General features: G+C 38.5%; 2 protein-coding genes across 2 annotated transcripts in view; one reads left to right on the top strand and one right to left on the bottom strand.

The window, feature by feature from the left end:
• LOC5570208 (40S ribosomal protein S12, mitochondrial) overlaps nt 1–16,876 on the top strand; it is a 154,418-nt gene that overhangs the window by 120,091 nt on the left and 17,451 nt on the right. The window lies entirely within an intron of this gene.
• LOC5570213 (aminopeptidase N) lies at nt 10,997–12,457 on the bottom strand. The gene has a single exon (XM_021848893.1). The coding sequence runs from the start codon at nt 12,383–12,385 to the stop codon at nt 11,084–11,086; it is 1,302 nt and encodes a 433-aa protein (XP_021704585.1). The 5' UTR covers nt 12,386–12,457; the 3' UTR covers nt 10,997–11,083.

The following is a 16,876-nucleotide window of genomic DNA, read 5'->3' as shown; positions in this document are numbered from 1 at the left end:
ATGCCAATAAGAAGAAGAAGTAATCCCCAATCAGTTCAAAAATCTATATAAATAAAAATGGAGTGGTGTTTGTATGTCACGAAATGGCTTCCGAACGGGTCAATCGATTTGAATGATTATTTTTCCGTTTTGTTCGTCAAGTGTTCCGACGTGTTTGTGTGTATAAAAATCCCAGGATATTCACCGGGAAAGTTGGAAAAACGAGCGTGAACGGAACTGTCATTTTGTATGGGACGATCCATAGCGTTTTTCAACAGCCTACTTGATGGCAAGACGAAGTATGCCGGGCCCACTGGTATTCTAATAATTTCTCGTTAGCGTCAACATTTCCAATGTCAATGGATCAAATTATGTGTCTCTAGTCTCCGAAAAGCAGCTTCTGAATGGCTGCTGAATCTGATGCCGTTCTCAGAAATGTTCCAGCACATCACAATTTTTAGGTCGCCAAAGTTGCATAAAACATTGGTTTCATTGATGTTTACATAAAATTTAAACAAAGATTTATCGAAAAATTTTATGATCTAATCCATTAAGCATGCAAAATAAAATAACTTTCATTTCATATTTAATTTGGTTAAAATTACACGGTTAAATTTAGATTAAATCGATTTTTTCAACATGCTTATAGTCTCCATACAAAGTGCTTCGTTTCTCTTATATGGAAAAATACAATACTTTTCTAAACCATCAAAAAAAAACTTTTGAGCATCGGAATTCTGATGAACTTTGTAGATAAGTATTATTATACACATAATGTTTGAGTTCTGAGACAAATTAAGTAAATAAATTGCCATACAAGCTGGCAAACTTGCATGCAAGTTGGATAAATAGTCAAATTCAGCATTTTCAACTGCCAATATCTCAAAATCTAGACGTGCTAGGATATTTCTGAAAATGGTAATGGATTCAGCAACCCTTAATTAAGTAAATAGCGGTATTTTGGTGCTTGAGACAAAACCGTGTTCCGCAGTGCTATCTCTAATAAAAAAAAAATCAGCCGCTGGCTTATTCGTCTTTACATTTTAGAATACTCTCAGGGAACTTCGTGATCCACAATCAGTTCAAATATATATTCCAGGAATTTCTCGTTATCCGTCTACATTTATTTTTTTCAGACGTTTTTTTTTAAGAATACCAAGGTAATATAGAAAAAAACGTAGAAATAATCTTATAGTTCTCTGTGATCCTCTATAAGTACGGTTTTTTTTTAGAAATTTGTTTTTATCCTTCAACACTTACGATTTTTCCTGAAATTCTTCAGATTTCCTAAGCGTTTGTCATCAATTCATAAATCTTTTAAGTAATCTTCTGAGAAAAATCAAACCCGATCAGTGGATCAGAACAGAGTTGTAACAAATTTCGTTACTCAGTTAGCGCGCTTTTTATAACAAAATATGTTATGGTTTTGGCTGGTTAGTAGTTAAAACAACAAAAATTATAACATAATTTCCTCAACGCTATACAAAATTATTACAAAATAAGTTATAATGTAAACACAAAAATGAATCTCATGATGTTCCAAATCAAACAAAAATATAACTCATTTTGTTATTTTGCATAACTGAATTATAAAAAAAAATATTATAAGCTATTACTCCAAAATGTTTATAACAAGTTTTCTTATAACAACTTCCGAAAAGCTACACATTAGACTGGCCCAGCTCATTATGGGAGAAAAATGGGAGAAAAAAATTCCACGGGCACCCCTCAGGATTATTCCTTAGGGCTAGAGAAACACTTCCTGAAAATTTCATTTTATTTAGTCGTTCCATGAGCTGGCGCAATTGAATTGAAAATAATATGCGCTCAAACACATGGGAAACAGCACATCATCTCATGTTTGGGTCAGGGAAATTGTCGATCGCGTTCAATTGAACCCAGAATGTCAAAAACACTACTTGATACCATAGCGAACAATATTGTAGAAGGTTGTATGATGATTAAAATTGAGAAAGTTTGTGTTTTAACCATCTGAAGTAGATTTGCAATATTGCTTAGTATTTCTTCAACTTTGCTGGGTGGTAGCCACTAAGCGCATGATGAAAAGGAGCATAAATCCAGATACAACCTTCTGCAACTATGTTCATTAGGGTATCAACTAGCGAATTTGTCATTCTGGGCTCAATCAAACGCGATTAACTAGTATACGGAACGAAACAGTGACAAAGGGTCCATTTTCAATATATTTGAAACGATTGTTCCATACAAACTTCGAATTGAATGCGCCAGCTGGGGGGAGCAAACAAATGAGTTGAAATTTTGAGAGAGCTTTATTCTTACCCAAAGGCACATATCTAGAGGATGCCCCGTTGAGTTTTACAACTTTTTTGTTTAAGGGCCAGTCTACTAAACATTACATATACTTTGCAATTGGATTAAATGGACAAATTGATGTGAAGTAGATGGGCATCTAATTCTTCCGAAAGAGGTGCACTTCTGCGTCCATGAGTCCTCTCGTGGCGTAGGGGTAACCCGCCCTAACTAGAGATCAGGGAGTCGTGAGTTTGATTCTCACTGAGAAAACGTGTACCTTTTCGCAAAACTTCACATCAATTTGTCCATTTAATCCAACTGCAAAGTATATGTAATGTTTAGCTTTTCGGTAGTTGTTAAACCTCCACTCGGATGGTTAGCTGTAAACTACGATTAATAATTAAAAAAACAAGTAAGTTGTCTTAAAATTATGTTTTGAATTGAAACAAATTCGATACAGCCTTTGTTATTATAACTGATTTTGTTTAAATTGTGTAATAATTTCCTCCATCAACTCAGAGTGCTTCTAACAAAAATGAAACAAAATTTGTTATTTGTAGCAAATCTTGATATGATTGCGCTACTTTTTTTTGTGATCCGCTGGTCGGGAAACCAATTGCGGTTCAGAAATATTCTTGTTTCCCGTTATTCTTCAAAATTTCCAATTTGTTCAAACACTCTCTCAGAATGGCCGAATGCCGTTTAGCCGAAAGGATCATTTGGCCGAATGCCGTTTGGCCGAATCATGAACAAAAAAAAAATGCTACAACGCTGATGTATAGGATTCATGAGTGTGACCCAATAACTGATAAGCTAATTAATATGTCGATTTTCATGATGTGACAGGACGTCATGTTTGCCACTATATGAGCTCCAAGAGAATGATAACATCGAACCTTTCATTCAGGACGAAGCTATGAACAACACACTTCGCGTCAAGACTCTGAGGTGATGATTGAATCGCCACTGGATTACCAACGGTGTAATAAGGTTTCAAGTGTTTTCAATAATTTCATCAGAAATTCCATTACTATCGGTAATAGTTTAGCTTATATTTTAATTGGGATTTTTTCCTTCTTTAAATAATCGGTAGTTCTTTGTAGTTGTACTGATGAAATGATTATATGCATTACACTTGCTTAAATTTTCATGAGAGATTTTTCCTTCTTTTGATCATAGGCTTTTCTTTCAAAAGAGAAATATTTTTCATAGTTATTGGAATTAAAGCTTATAATAAGTTTTATTCAAAACATATTTTTTTAGCTCAAGGGTTAACTTAGGGGAGATGTATTTCTCCTCCAAGATTAAGATTACAACATGAGAACTGAACACTGCACCGTTGCTTGAGTATAGCAATTAACGACTCGACGAACACTTAGGTCAATGAAGCACACTTTTTCTCCGTTTTGAAAAGAAGAAGCCAAATCATGTTGATGCCAGAATTATGACATATATTACTTAGTACGGTTCGAGAGATCTAAGCAAGCTGATCCAGCAGAAGAACGAATAAGTTTTAAACCGTTTTATTTACTGTCAAAAGTTAACTACAGACGCGGTGCCAAAACATCTGCTGGTGGCTATTACCGCTGGCATCGAAGTGAACAACTGCTTACATTCAGGGTCTTTCAGCACTGACTGTTTCTTCAACTAACACTAAAAAGCTTATGTAGGGGAACTTACGTATTGTCGGCAGCCTAAGCAGCTGAACTTTTAAGAAGGCAATTTTACGCAACAATGGAGCACAACAATTAGCAGGAGACACCTGAACTACACTTGAGCACTCTTCGTTTATTGATTGTTATACATAAAACACTATTTTGTTCTCTTAATCTTCTATTTTTCCTCACCAAAGTCACGAGGCACTTGTTCTTTTATCGGCAATGCAATTACTATTGTCGGCAACAAAAATGTTCACTTCGGCAATCCAAAACTGCGCAAAAACTAGTTTATGTATTGGTAACATTTCGTATTTGTTGACAATTCCTGAAATTAAACGTCACTCATTATGTTCTACTCGTTGAAAGGGCCAATGCAGAAAAATACAGACTACACTGAGAAAATAATTGCAGTTAGAAATAAAATAGCGGAGATTCAAATTGAATACACAACGCCACTAAATTTATGCAGACTAAGGCGCCGTCCGCATATTACGTAACGCTCTAGGGGGAGGGGGAGTAGGCTCAAACGTTGCGGCTCAAACACAATTTTTTTTTTCATGCAAAGACCGTTGCGGAGGGGGAATGGTCGAAAATTGTACATTTTAACGTTATGTCATAAATGGACACTGCCTAATTTCATTTTCATTTTTTTTATCGAATAAATTTTGTATTCAATCTCACTATGGCAGCATTTCGGCTTTAAAAATTGCCATGTCATGGTAATAAACTTGCAGCAGGTACGAATCCAACCTAGAAGTTGCAGCGTGACGTCATGGTTAATTGATTCATAATATTGTGCTCTGCAAGAAAAATCCACGGAACGCGATTATCTTGAATTTCAGAGTTGCGTTTGAATGAGTTACATGCATGCTCCTATTTGCTACTCGCACATGCGCTACAGTCTATTTAGGGTGCGGCTTATTTTTCAAAAGTTCTCAAAACCAAAAATTCGTGTACTCTTCTGAATTTGAATCATATTAGTAGAGAAACCTCGAAGTTTGAGCCAAAAATATTCAAATTTAGAGGTGCATGCGTCTTGGAGGTGAATTTTCATAAAAAATGGCCTTCAGTGAAGTCACCATAACTTCGGTAATTTCAGCACCATTACCTTAAAAATTATTTTTTTTTTTTTTGAAAACTTTGTAGAACATCAAATTTGTGTAAAATCAAAACTAGTTTCAATAAAAAGTAATTAACTCCAATTTTTTTTATTCTACTGAAAAATATCTTTGTTTGACCATAACTTTATGAATACTCAACCGATTCCAAATCTTTTTGCATGGTTTTGAAGCTTATTTAATTGTGTTCAAACTTTGCATACACCGCATTTTACTGTTTTGATCAAGTTATACAACATTTTATTTTCTATCAGTTAAACAATATTCTTAAAGCTGAAACTGGTTTTCCTTATTTGTTAAACCTTTGAAAAGGACTTGGCAACATTTTTTAAATAATTTTTTTTGCACATGTTAAAAAAATACACTATTCAATTTGTAATTCAAACAAAATGCTTTAGAAACATAAGTTTTATATGAAACATGTAATATTCGGCAAAATAAACTTAAATAATCCAAAGAAATTTGATTTTTTCTTAAAAAAATCATGTTTTTGGGTAGTTTTTGTTACAAAACTAAGCAAGGTCCTTGGTTCGATTCCAGGTTGCCGCAAAACTATTTTTTTCAAATTTCGGTTCAATGACGTAAATTTATAAATTTCAATCCAATTTCTTGTGGCGAATTTTCATATGGGGTTCCTATGTTTATCGATAGTTCGTTTTCCTGAGTGTAGTTTGTTTGGCCCAATGTCACCTTCTCGAAGGGGTGAGTTTGGGCCAATTTTCAAATGATTCCTATTTAAAGGAAAATAATCAGATTTCAATTATTTGTTCAGCATTTGCAACGTATTCTCATATTTAACCGAACATATCAAGTCAAATTGCGAAAGTTATTTAAAAATAAATGAGAACTTACGCATTTTTGGCCAAATCTCACCCGCAACGGTGGTACTTGCATAGTTGTTTTCATTTTTATTAATGTCAAGAATTTCACCGTGAATTAAACTATTCACTGACAAGCTGAATGGCTCGATATGGTTTTGGTCTGTAAAGGTTGCTGCTCTTGAACGCTCTATCACCAAGTTATTACCGAGAGAATGAATGGTATTACAGTCCAACCTCTTTTTACGACCGTTTTTTTACCGACGGTTCGTTTTACGACCACTTTTTAACGACCGAAATTCAGATTAATGACCGTTTTTATAAATGACCAATATCTTACAAAGTATTCAAAATAGAGGATCATGATGTTCAGCAAAATTGTTCAGTAGTTCAAGGGCTAGCACCACCATCACTGAATTGCGGAATTCTACCACTTGGTGATGCTAGTGAGCATGAAACATTTGTTTTGCGGTTATCTTAGGATCCTGGCCACTTAGAAATATGGCGCCTTCTGCAAATTTGTTCAGTAGCTCAAGGACTATCATTATAAAAGCTATGAGATTCAAAATTTTGCCACCAGGCGGCGCTAGTGAGCATCAAACTTTTGTTTTGCGGATATATCAGGATCCTGACTACCTAGAAAGATGGCGTCTTCGATAAACTTGCTGAGAAGCTCAACTTTGCCCAAGACGCCATGTCTATGTAGTCGAATCTCGAATCTCTTGGCCAGAATAATGATAGTCCTTGAGCTACTGAATAACTTTGCCGAAGACGCCATCTTTCTAAGTAGTCAGGATCCTGAGATATCCGCAAAACAAAAATTCTACGCTCACTAGCGCCGCCTGGTGGCAACATTTTGAATCTCATAGCTTTAATAATGATAGCGCTTGAGCTAATGAACAACTTTGCCAAAGACGCCATCTTTCTAAGTGGTCAGGATCCTAAGATATCCGCAAAACAAAAGTTGCATGCACACTTGTACTGCCGGTGACGCAATTTCACTTAAGAAGTGTTGCCAGCTACGACAAAATTTTGAACCCTTCATGAAAAACTGGATTACAGTTGAAGAGTATTGCTATGTTGCTAAGCATTCTATTTTTCTGTTCCGCTCAAGTTTTATGGTTTTGATCTTTTCTTTATTCTTCTTGAACAGTGCTGCCAGCCACATGAACATTTGTGATTCAGCCGACTGTATAGCACGCAACACTTCCTTCAACTTTGGTCAACATTCGGTACCGTCATCTTTGAAATTTTTTGGTATTTGCATATCACACCCCCATAAAATTGGCTCTTTTGATAACAATCGAGTAGTGTTGCCATCTATTACCAAAATATGAAATTTTGAACGGCCATTTTGGAAAGTTCTCAACCCATGCTTCAACTTTGCCGAATATCCCGAATCAGTATTTCCGCATATAGACGTTGCATTTTTCAAAAACATAATTATTACCAAGATTTTTTTTACGACCCCCCGATAACGGTCGTAAAAAGAGGTTGGGGTGTATTAAAAAAAAATCCGATTGCGATGTCCCAGGATTTTTTTTTTTTGTTTTTGAATATCACTCTCCGAATATGGTTCGATCAGCTAATTCGGATCAAAATCCAAACCTTGCCAGTAATTTTTAAGGTTCATATTCTTCTCAGTGTATGAGAAAATCAGAATAGACCCTTTTCAAATCTACTCACTTTTGATTTGACACAATTACATCATCGACTGATTGCCTGTAGAACAACAGGAGTGTTGCCAAAATAGTTAACCTATTAAAAGACGTACATTTTATATGTTTCTCAGTATTTTGAAGTTTATGCGCTACAATCTTCAAATAAGGAAGGCATTGAAAGACTCAATTATTACCCATGCATGCTTTGTTGCCTAATTCCGATAAATTAAATAGTTGTGTTCGATCTTTTCTGTGAATTTAAATCGTGAATAATAATTACACCGCAATTGAATATGGTTTTCTGGCAACCTGGTGCAGTAATAAAAAGTGATTGCCGAGGAAAACAAAGTTCATTAATTTTTACTTGTGATTTGAAGCAAAAAAATTAAGTATTTTCGAGTGCTTTATAGACCAATCAAAAGTTTAATTGTGCATAAGTGATCGGTGCGTAGATTTTGTGAAAAAATTGGCATTGGAGCGGAGAATTGGACCTTTCGAAGTGGTGAGTTTTTCCTAAGCTGTTCTTGTGTTGTTCTGTTTGGCAGCTCACGAATGACGATGATTTCGTAAGCATTTATTTCATTTAATAATAAAACCCATGTTATATAATATTTTCGTCAAGAATGTGATTTATATGGAAGATTATAGTTTAAGGAACATGTTGAGTACATTGAAGGTAACCCTTGTTCCGTAGATAAATTCTAACAAGGAGGATAAGATAGTGTTGCCGAAAATACCCTCAGGGTGCCGAAGCCATCATTTAACCTATATCAATGATGATTTATCTTTTTTATGAATAAGCTGAATAAGTTCATTGGAATTCATCATAAATCCATGCTAACTGTAGTTCACTTTTGTTTTCAATTTCGGCCAAACGGCATTCGGACAAATGGCGTTCGGCCAAATGACCCTTTCGGCCAAATGGCGTTCGGCCAAACGGCATTCGGCCAAATGGCATTCGGCCAAATGACCCGGAATCGTCAAAATGCATCGAACGAAAGTTTAAAGTTTGAAAGTCAATAACGGCGCCGGTCACGCCCAATGTGGTCATCCGGGAAGGGAAGGAATGTTAGTTAGACAACCATTCTTACTAGAGATCGAATATACCTCTGCATCTCCATAGTTGTCATGAAAAGGATATTGGGTTAGTGTTAGTGGGATAAGGTGGTGATAATAGTGATGCGATGCAGGATACATATATATTTACGATATTACTCGATTAAGCAACAAGTGTGCTTCCGGTTCCATCACTCGAGAGAGCAGGAATACAAACCACTATCTTGGGAGACTTTATTGACTTACATCTACTCAAATTCCGCTCGTTGATAACAGGAGGTTTTTCGTAAATTATAATCTACAGAAAGCTACAGCTTTGCTGAATAAACTTCTCCACGTCCAAACGTTCAATTGGACGCTTGAGTAGTTTTGTTCGAAAAACTCAACCTAGAAAGCTCTGATAACTCACCCAGGACACGTGATTTTTTTTCACTCAGCTCATAATTGCTGCAATCAGGAGTTAAACTGAAAAAAAAACCTTTTTTTTTCAAGCTTCCTGAGCGATATTTTTTCTGAGTAAAGCAATCATGAGTGAAAAAATCACGTTTCTTCTGAGCTCTCTAGATTATGCTTTCCGAGAAAAGTTTCTCAAGCGTCCAAGCGTTCAAGCTGGCCAAGGTTATTCAGCAAAGTTGTTCAAGTTTGCAAAAAGTATGCTTCAAAACTTCACAAAGCTATGTCGAATGTTTTATTCAAAAGTTTTTAAAAAAAATTTCTCAGGAAATGTTTTTATGATAGTTTTAAATCTTAACAAAGGAGTTTACTTGGGTGTCAATAGAAGAAATTATTTCAGGTCGTTTGAAGAGCTTTATTCGGAAACTAGAAATACTTTGCGTAGGAAACTTAAATAGCTTCATCCAGAGAGGTTTGAAAACCCTCACCCCGAGTGGGTTTCATGATCTGCTCAGATAGATTGAAAAGAAATAAGTTTGCCTCGAAAATTTGGAAACTGTCGCTCTGTAATCTTGAAAAAAAAAAAAAAATACTCAGGAGATATATAATGTTTTTATCAAATCTCTGTAAAGCTTGGTTTCAATTTGAGCGGACTCGTTTACAAATCATTAACATCTTTGCTCAGTAAGCTTGAAAAGCTCTATTTAGGAAGTTATAAGGGACCGTCTGGAAAAGTGAAAAGCTTCGCTTGAAAACTCATAAATTATAACACCCGCAGGAAACTGTTTTCAGGAATAAAAAATGTTTGAATCAAAACGCAATAAGGTTTCACCAAGAAAATTAGGAAAGTTTGCTTCAAAAAGCTTGAACACAATAAAATTTTTTTTTTTTTTTTTTCAAAAAGCTTAAAGAAGTTCTATAAGGTATCATGAAAAGCTTCGCTCGGAAGATTAATATTAATTCACTGAACAGCTTAGACAGCTACGCTCAGTAAAAATCAAAAGTTGTGTAAGCTTTCGTTAACATGGTAGAAAAATTTTGGTGAGAAAACTTAAACACCTTCTTCGTTCAAAACTCTTGTAAAGCTTCGTCGTAAGCTCAACCTAGAAATCTTGGGCATAGCTTCAGTCAAAAAGCTGTGAAAGATTCACTCAAAAGCTTACCTCAGAAAGATTGAAATGATTTTAATAAAAAGATTGAAACAAGTTTTCTCATGATGCTTTTGAACCTTAGAATGTTTCGTTTAAATAACTGAGACAGCTGCGCTCAGGAAGCTCAAAATGTTTCGCTAAAAAAAAAAAAAAAATAAAAATGGTTCAGCTTAAATATTTCATTCGGAAAGCTTTATCTTAGGATACGGTTCACTTAAAAAGCTTGAATTACTTTGTTAAGAATTTTAAAGAAGATCTCAAAATTCATTAATTCTTCATTTAAAAGATTCTAATGATTCACTCTGCTCTGAAAGCTTGGAACATGAAGCTAAAAAAGCTAGCAAAAAATCAATCATATGAAATGAAAAGGTTTGACCAACTTGTCAAAAAAAAATTGAAGTTTCGCTCAGTGATCTTTGCAAAATAATGAGAAAGATGCAAAAGCTTTAACCGAATGTTCCAGATAAGTTAAAAAGCTTAGCTTCGAAAAATTGAAAAGATTTTTTCAGGGAATTTGAAAAGCTTCACTCAACTTTATTTTGAAAAGCTTCGTTCAGAAAACATCGTTCAGAAATTGAAGAACGCATCATCCACTAGCCTGCTTCTCAGGTTAGTGTTCAATGAGCACTTCCACAGTTATTAATTAAGAGCTTTCTTTGTCAAGGTTACCATTTTCGCATTCGTATATCGTGTGGCAGGTACGATGATGCTCTATGTCCAGGGAAGTCAAGGAAATTTCTATTACGAAAAGATCCTGGACCGCTCGGGAATCGAACCCAGACACCTTCAGCATGGTTTTGCTTTGTAGCTGCGAACTCTAACCGCTCAGCTAAAAAAGGCTTCTTTCTATATGTATTGGACCATTTAACCAATCAAATAAAACAAATGTTTATCAGTTCTTCAACGGCAGTCCAACAGTATGGTACCGAAGTATCTTCTCTGTTCATTGATAATATTTAACTAGTGAGAGGCAAATCAAGCATAATGCTCGAAAAATTCCGCAACCACCAGCCCCTCCAAGCTGTCGTACCAATCGAGATTGGCCTTCACAGTAGCCAACGCAGCATTGACGACATTTCCCGGTGCCAACGTTCCAACCGTCTCCAGCAGCTTCTTCAACCTGTCGAACTCCTCCACCGAATTCGTCCGCGATGCAATATTCGCAATGGCACTGTTGAACACCGGTTGTTCCAGCCAGTAAATCAAATCATCTGCCATATCCCAGTTGTTCAGGAAGTCGATCAGAGCGTCCACGCCAATCCTTCCCGCCGAATAAACCGCTTGAAGCACTTGAGGACGTTCCCGTTCGCTATAGTTGACCTCGACACCCACGCCGGCACCGATCGATGAAGTCAGGAATGCCTTCAACTGTTCCTTGCTCTCCACGCAACCCAACGCGCTGATGATCAAGCTGCGTTCGCCTTCGTTCATGGAGTTGAACATTCGTCGGTACAGGTAGAGAAACTCTTCGTCTGTGGCACGTTGAGCACCGTAACAGTACGACACTGTTTGCACATCTGGAGCTACCTTGGCGTCGGTGTAGATTTCATTTCTGAAGGATGACTGAGCTTTCTGTCGGCAGTCGGAGTGATCAATCCGGCAGGCCCACGTCGAGATCAATTGTTTGATGTATTTGTCCTTCAGGGACTCATCAGCTGCAACTGAATCTGTAGCAAGCGTAGGATATACGGTACTGATCAAGGAGCTAACGTATCGCTCGAATCGTTCTTGATGAACAGTCCCACGGAGTTTATTATTCAGATAGGAGAGCACCTTGTCAGCTGCAGCCCATGGTAGATAGTCCTGTTCATGTGCAAGGCCCGTCAACATACGTAGAACAATGCTGAAGTCTAGCAGATCTGCACGTGCCAGATTGAACGCGTCGTCGATGAGTTGAGCTCGGTTGATGTGATGGATACTGTTCGGATTCTGAGTCATGGCCTGGATGAGCAACTCCCAGTTACGGGAGTCGTAATTCACGCGGTATAAACCGAACTGTTGACGGTTGAAGATCATCCATCGATCGGGTTCGGTGTCTACTTCAAATTCGTCTGCCTTCTTGGTTAACCAGTCGAAGCTATCCAACGCAAAATCTTGATGCTTTTCGTCGGCGAAATTGTAGGGGATGTACCAAACGTGATCGGAAGGTTCCCGCGAATCAGACAGGAAGCGTTCTTGCGAAATAAGTACGGTATTTTTATTATAATCTCGTCGCACGTTGAGTACAGGATACCCGGCAGCTTCGGTCCAGCTTTCCATGATCTGTTTGACAGTCATCGCATCGGGTGAATCGATTGCACTTTCGAGTGCAGCGTAGAGATCTTCTGCGGTTGCGAAACTAAGAGCGTGCTCTTCCAAATGGACGATAGGCAGCGTTCAGCCACTGTTCTCCATAATATTTTGAGTGTGATTAATTTATTTCCGGTGAAAATTATGAAATCAGAAATCATCCGAAATCTTATTGAAAAAGAACAATCAAATCCGTCTTTTAAAACATGATTTTTTGGTCCTGTCTAAAACTAGGCTTTGAGTTAAAAGGGTCATAGATGAAGCACCGCTAGCGCTTGACGGCTCGCCATAGCAGCATGTCCTGAACCAGAGCTACAGATCCAAAGCCCTGATAAAGGCGGATGGTTGTGATGGCTATGACCGTGGTCATGTTGAGCAGATGCGTGATAGCACAGGAAATCAAACCAGCTTGTTCGGTGATGCAAAGCGTAATAAATGTATTTTCTCTCGTTCTCTTACCAACTTACTGTCAACTAACTAAACAAATGCCTACTTGATCTTGCACATGATAATGTACTTCCAACACTCCTCCAAAGTTTTTCATCACGGTAAAAAGAAGCAAGGTATTATACTCCGAAAAATGACATTTGGCAATGACGTCATTCCTATCGCAAACTCGAACGAGTGCAAAAGAAAGCAAGGCCTGCTCTCCTTTACTATCCTCAAGGCCTCATGCTTGACGATAGGAATAACGACACATATTTTGATGGAAAATTGTTGTTTACACTTGGAAATAGCCTACCTTGTTGTGTCTACCGTGGTTAGTCATTTTGTTTTTTGCCTTACTAATATCTGTGGAGTTTGAATAATCACCAGGAAAATAATAACCCCCCATGCGATGCTCGCACAACTTACCCATGCAAGTGTCGGTTCGCAAGTGAGCCAGCATGAAAGCATCTAGTGTGCAACATGACAGTGTGCATCACAGATAAGCTTATAAACCAGTTTACTGTGATCAATTCAAATACCACTCTTCTACGCAATGGATTCTATATCTCACAATATCAATTGAATTTCATTACATGTTCAGTCGGTACATCTTTCCAGCTTTTTTATAATGTTACATTCTTCTGAATTAAATATCACTTCATACCCTTGTCTAGTTATACCTTCAACTGACACCAAATCAATAGAAAGTCCAGGTACAGCAACAATGTTTTTCAACTCGACATCAACTGGTCGCCTATTTGGACCATCCGCAGACCGTTTCAATCCTCCCTCAGCAACATAATGTAAAACGTTACCATTCGCCAGGATCACTCTTTGCTTCGTCGTTTTTTATGCTTGTCCAAAATCCTCTCATTTCCTATGTGAGTGGATGCAGCAGAGTCAAGATACCAGTGGTCTTCATCAGGGTTGGGAAAAATCTTGAAATTCACTCTACAGTAGCCAAGCAAAGCCAATCACAGTCAGCGAAGCCATTGAAACTCACGCCCATCGCTGCTGTAGGCAAAAAGCCTTGAAAATAGCAAAACATCCGTTGCTAAGGGCAACCCAGAATTACTGTAGAAAAATGTTCTATTTCCCGCATTTAGAGCCTTCAATGACACTCATGATTTAATAAATTCGTGCACCCAACATAGGATACTTGATGAGATTCACGTTTTTGAACTACTGTACTGGAAGAGCCACGTGATTTTCGCGAAAATTCAAGTCTACTACTATTACTATTCCCAGCACTGGTCTTCATTCTCCTGCTGAAGTGCTCCAAAGCAGACTTGACGATCTGATTCAGCATCATGATGGGCGAACCTTGCAGTTTGTGTTCGAATAATTTTTGCAGCACCTCTTGACGGTTTCTCTTGGATGTCTTCCAGCTTGTCATAGTCGTGAATTAAATGCTCTGGACTTCCGCATGCGTAACACAACCGTTTGAAGGCATTTCTCCTCTCCGTCTTAGCAACCATTGCTTTCGATTCACCTGTTTCGTGTCGACGATCATATTCTTGAAGCAGCTTTGTCTTCACCAAGTCCATCGTGAACATTTGCAATCTCTCTTGTATCACAGCAACGGTATTCTCGTAGGATTCCAGAAGACTCACTAGTAGAGTTACATATTTCTCAGAAGCACATAAATGTACTAACAAGACTCCCACCAAACCGTCTCTCAGCTCATCGGAACCCTAGTGTGCTGCGCTGGACGGAGGCTCACTAAAATTCTCATTCTCATTTCTCATGCGCTGCTCGGCGCTATGACTCGCCATCAGTATCCTAGTTGTGAAACAACTGCTTAGTAACGAAGAGCCTCTACAACTATTTTCGCCTCATTATGCAGGTGTCTAGATGGTCTATATGATATGGTCGAAGACTCGCGTTCCAACAGTTACTATTCAATCCTCGTTGAAAACTTTTGTAATCACTTCAATCATTGCACTGACTTTTAAACAGCACATGTGAGGGAGCGCATGAGACCGCAGTGAGACACATCTCAAGAAAAATGAGGCGCACCAAAAAAGGTCTCACTATGTACAGAGCGCCCGTGCGCTTGCAAGCAATGAGGCTCCTGCACCTAAAGCTACAGCACGTGCACAGTAACTCTATTCACTAGTATGAAAGCTGCTTTCATATCTTCATCCATACGACATCCCGCGTTTTCAATCTTCACGAATAACTGTTCCAAATCCACCAGATGCTGTCGCAAATCGCCTGCCTCAGACAGTTCTGTTTTGGACAATTTCTTGATCAAAGCAACCTTACCCGCCGATGAGTCCTCGATGTAATAGTTGCGTAGTAAAGGGCGAACACGAAATTATTGCGACACATTCAACAGGGCATAACTTCTCTACCATTGGGTAAAAATCAACAACATTTTTACACATCACTCACTGATGTGTATTGTTTACATGCTGTCAAACTCGAAGTCGTGTTTTTCGGTTCAACGAAAATGGAGGTGAACCAACGCGAGTCGAGAGAACAAATTCTTTCCAAACACCTGGAATTTCCTGACCTGTCGCACCGGCAGTTGGGAAAAATGTTGAACATTCACCATACAACCGTCTCCAGAGTGTTGAAGCGGTTCCAGGAGCGGTTGACCTTGGACCACGGCAAAGGAGCTGGAAGAAAACTGGGACCGGAGAACGAAAAGACGCAGAGAAAGGTGAAGCGAATGATTAAAGCAAATCCCAACGTCTCAAGCCGTGATTTGGCTAAAAAGATCGGCATGTCGCAGAGCTACGTCCAGAATACAGAACTTCCCAAACCGCGATGAGCGGCAACAATCGACGGCTAAAACTCGGGCACGGAAGCTCTACGAGAAGATGCTGACAAAATATGGCTGCTGTGTGATGGACGACGAAACGTATATAAAAGCCGATTTTAAGCAAATTCCGGGATTGGAGTTTTTCACCGGCAAGAGCAAGTTCGATGTGGACGACGAATTTAAGAAGAAGAAAATGTCGAACTTCGCTTCCAAATATTTCATTTGGCAGGCCATCTGCTCTTGCGGACTGAGGAGTAAGCCTTTCGTGACAAAGGGCACAGTAAATGGTGAGATCTAAAAATCTGAGTGACTCGAGAAGCGCATTTTGACGTCCATTTTGTTCCAAAGGACAAACTGTCAGGAGCTGCGCCCGGTGGAGCAGTACTGGGCAATAATGAAGCGGGAACTTCGGAAGAGCAAGAAGACAGTCAAAGACGAGAAGGACATGTTAAGAAAATGAAAAAAAAAATGAGAAACTGGCACCAGATGACGTTGTAAAGACTTTGATGGAGGGCATCAAGCGAAAATGCCTTCAATTTTACACTCAAGGCTCCATCGATTAACTTTTCTTTTGATTTTTGAAATAAAACTACCCTAAAATTTTGGTTTGATTCTAAACATTATAAGAAAATTGGCATGACATTTTCGATGTCGCAATAATTTCGTGATCGCCCTTTATATTCCAAGCATCTTTAGCGATCACAGCTTCCTGTATCAGCCTCAGCTGTGCGTCTTATACTAGAATCCCGATGATCTACAAAGCCAGGTTGTTCTTCGTTTCCCTTTCCGGACATTTTTTCCTTCACATCCGGCAAGTCATCCTCGACGTATCTCCACAACCCTTCAGTCTCTAGAAACTCATTTTCGCAAACTCCATGCTTTTTGCTCGCTCGTCACAAACTGCTCCAAAACACTGTACTGCTAACAATGTACAACACACACACTACCTATTTAAGTTCCTGCAACTCTGGGCCCATAACCTGCTGAGCAGATACGTGGTAAGACAACCAAGAAATCCAAAAGTAGACCAAACGGATTGGTTTTACGGCTCCTGGCACGTGAATAGCGGAATGTCGGCGTGAACGTGGCAGCTATCCAGGGAATACGCTGGCCGAAAACCGGAGAACGCGTGAATTCCGAGCGATGAATCCCATCGCTAACACTTTATTCAAGTACCGCATCTACTACAACGGTGGCGACAGAGTAGAGTTGGCCTCATAGTGATTGGGAAGCAGATGAAGCGAGTTATTCGGTGGAAACCGGTAACCGGCCGAATCTGT

Source organism: Aedes aegypti, chromosome 3, assembly GCF_002204515.2.
Source record: "Aedes aegypti strain LVP_AGWG chromosome 3, AaegL5.0 Primary Assembly, whole genome shotgun sequence".
Taxonomy (NCBI): domain Eukaryota; kingdom Metazoa; phylum Arthropoda; class Insecta; order Diptera; family Culicidae; genus Aedes; species Aedes aegypti.
Note: the sequence above shows the minus strand (reverse complement) of the source record. Positions and strands in the feature narration are given on the sequence as shown.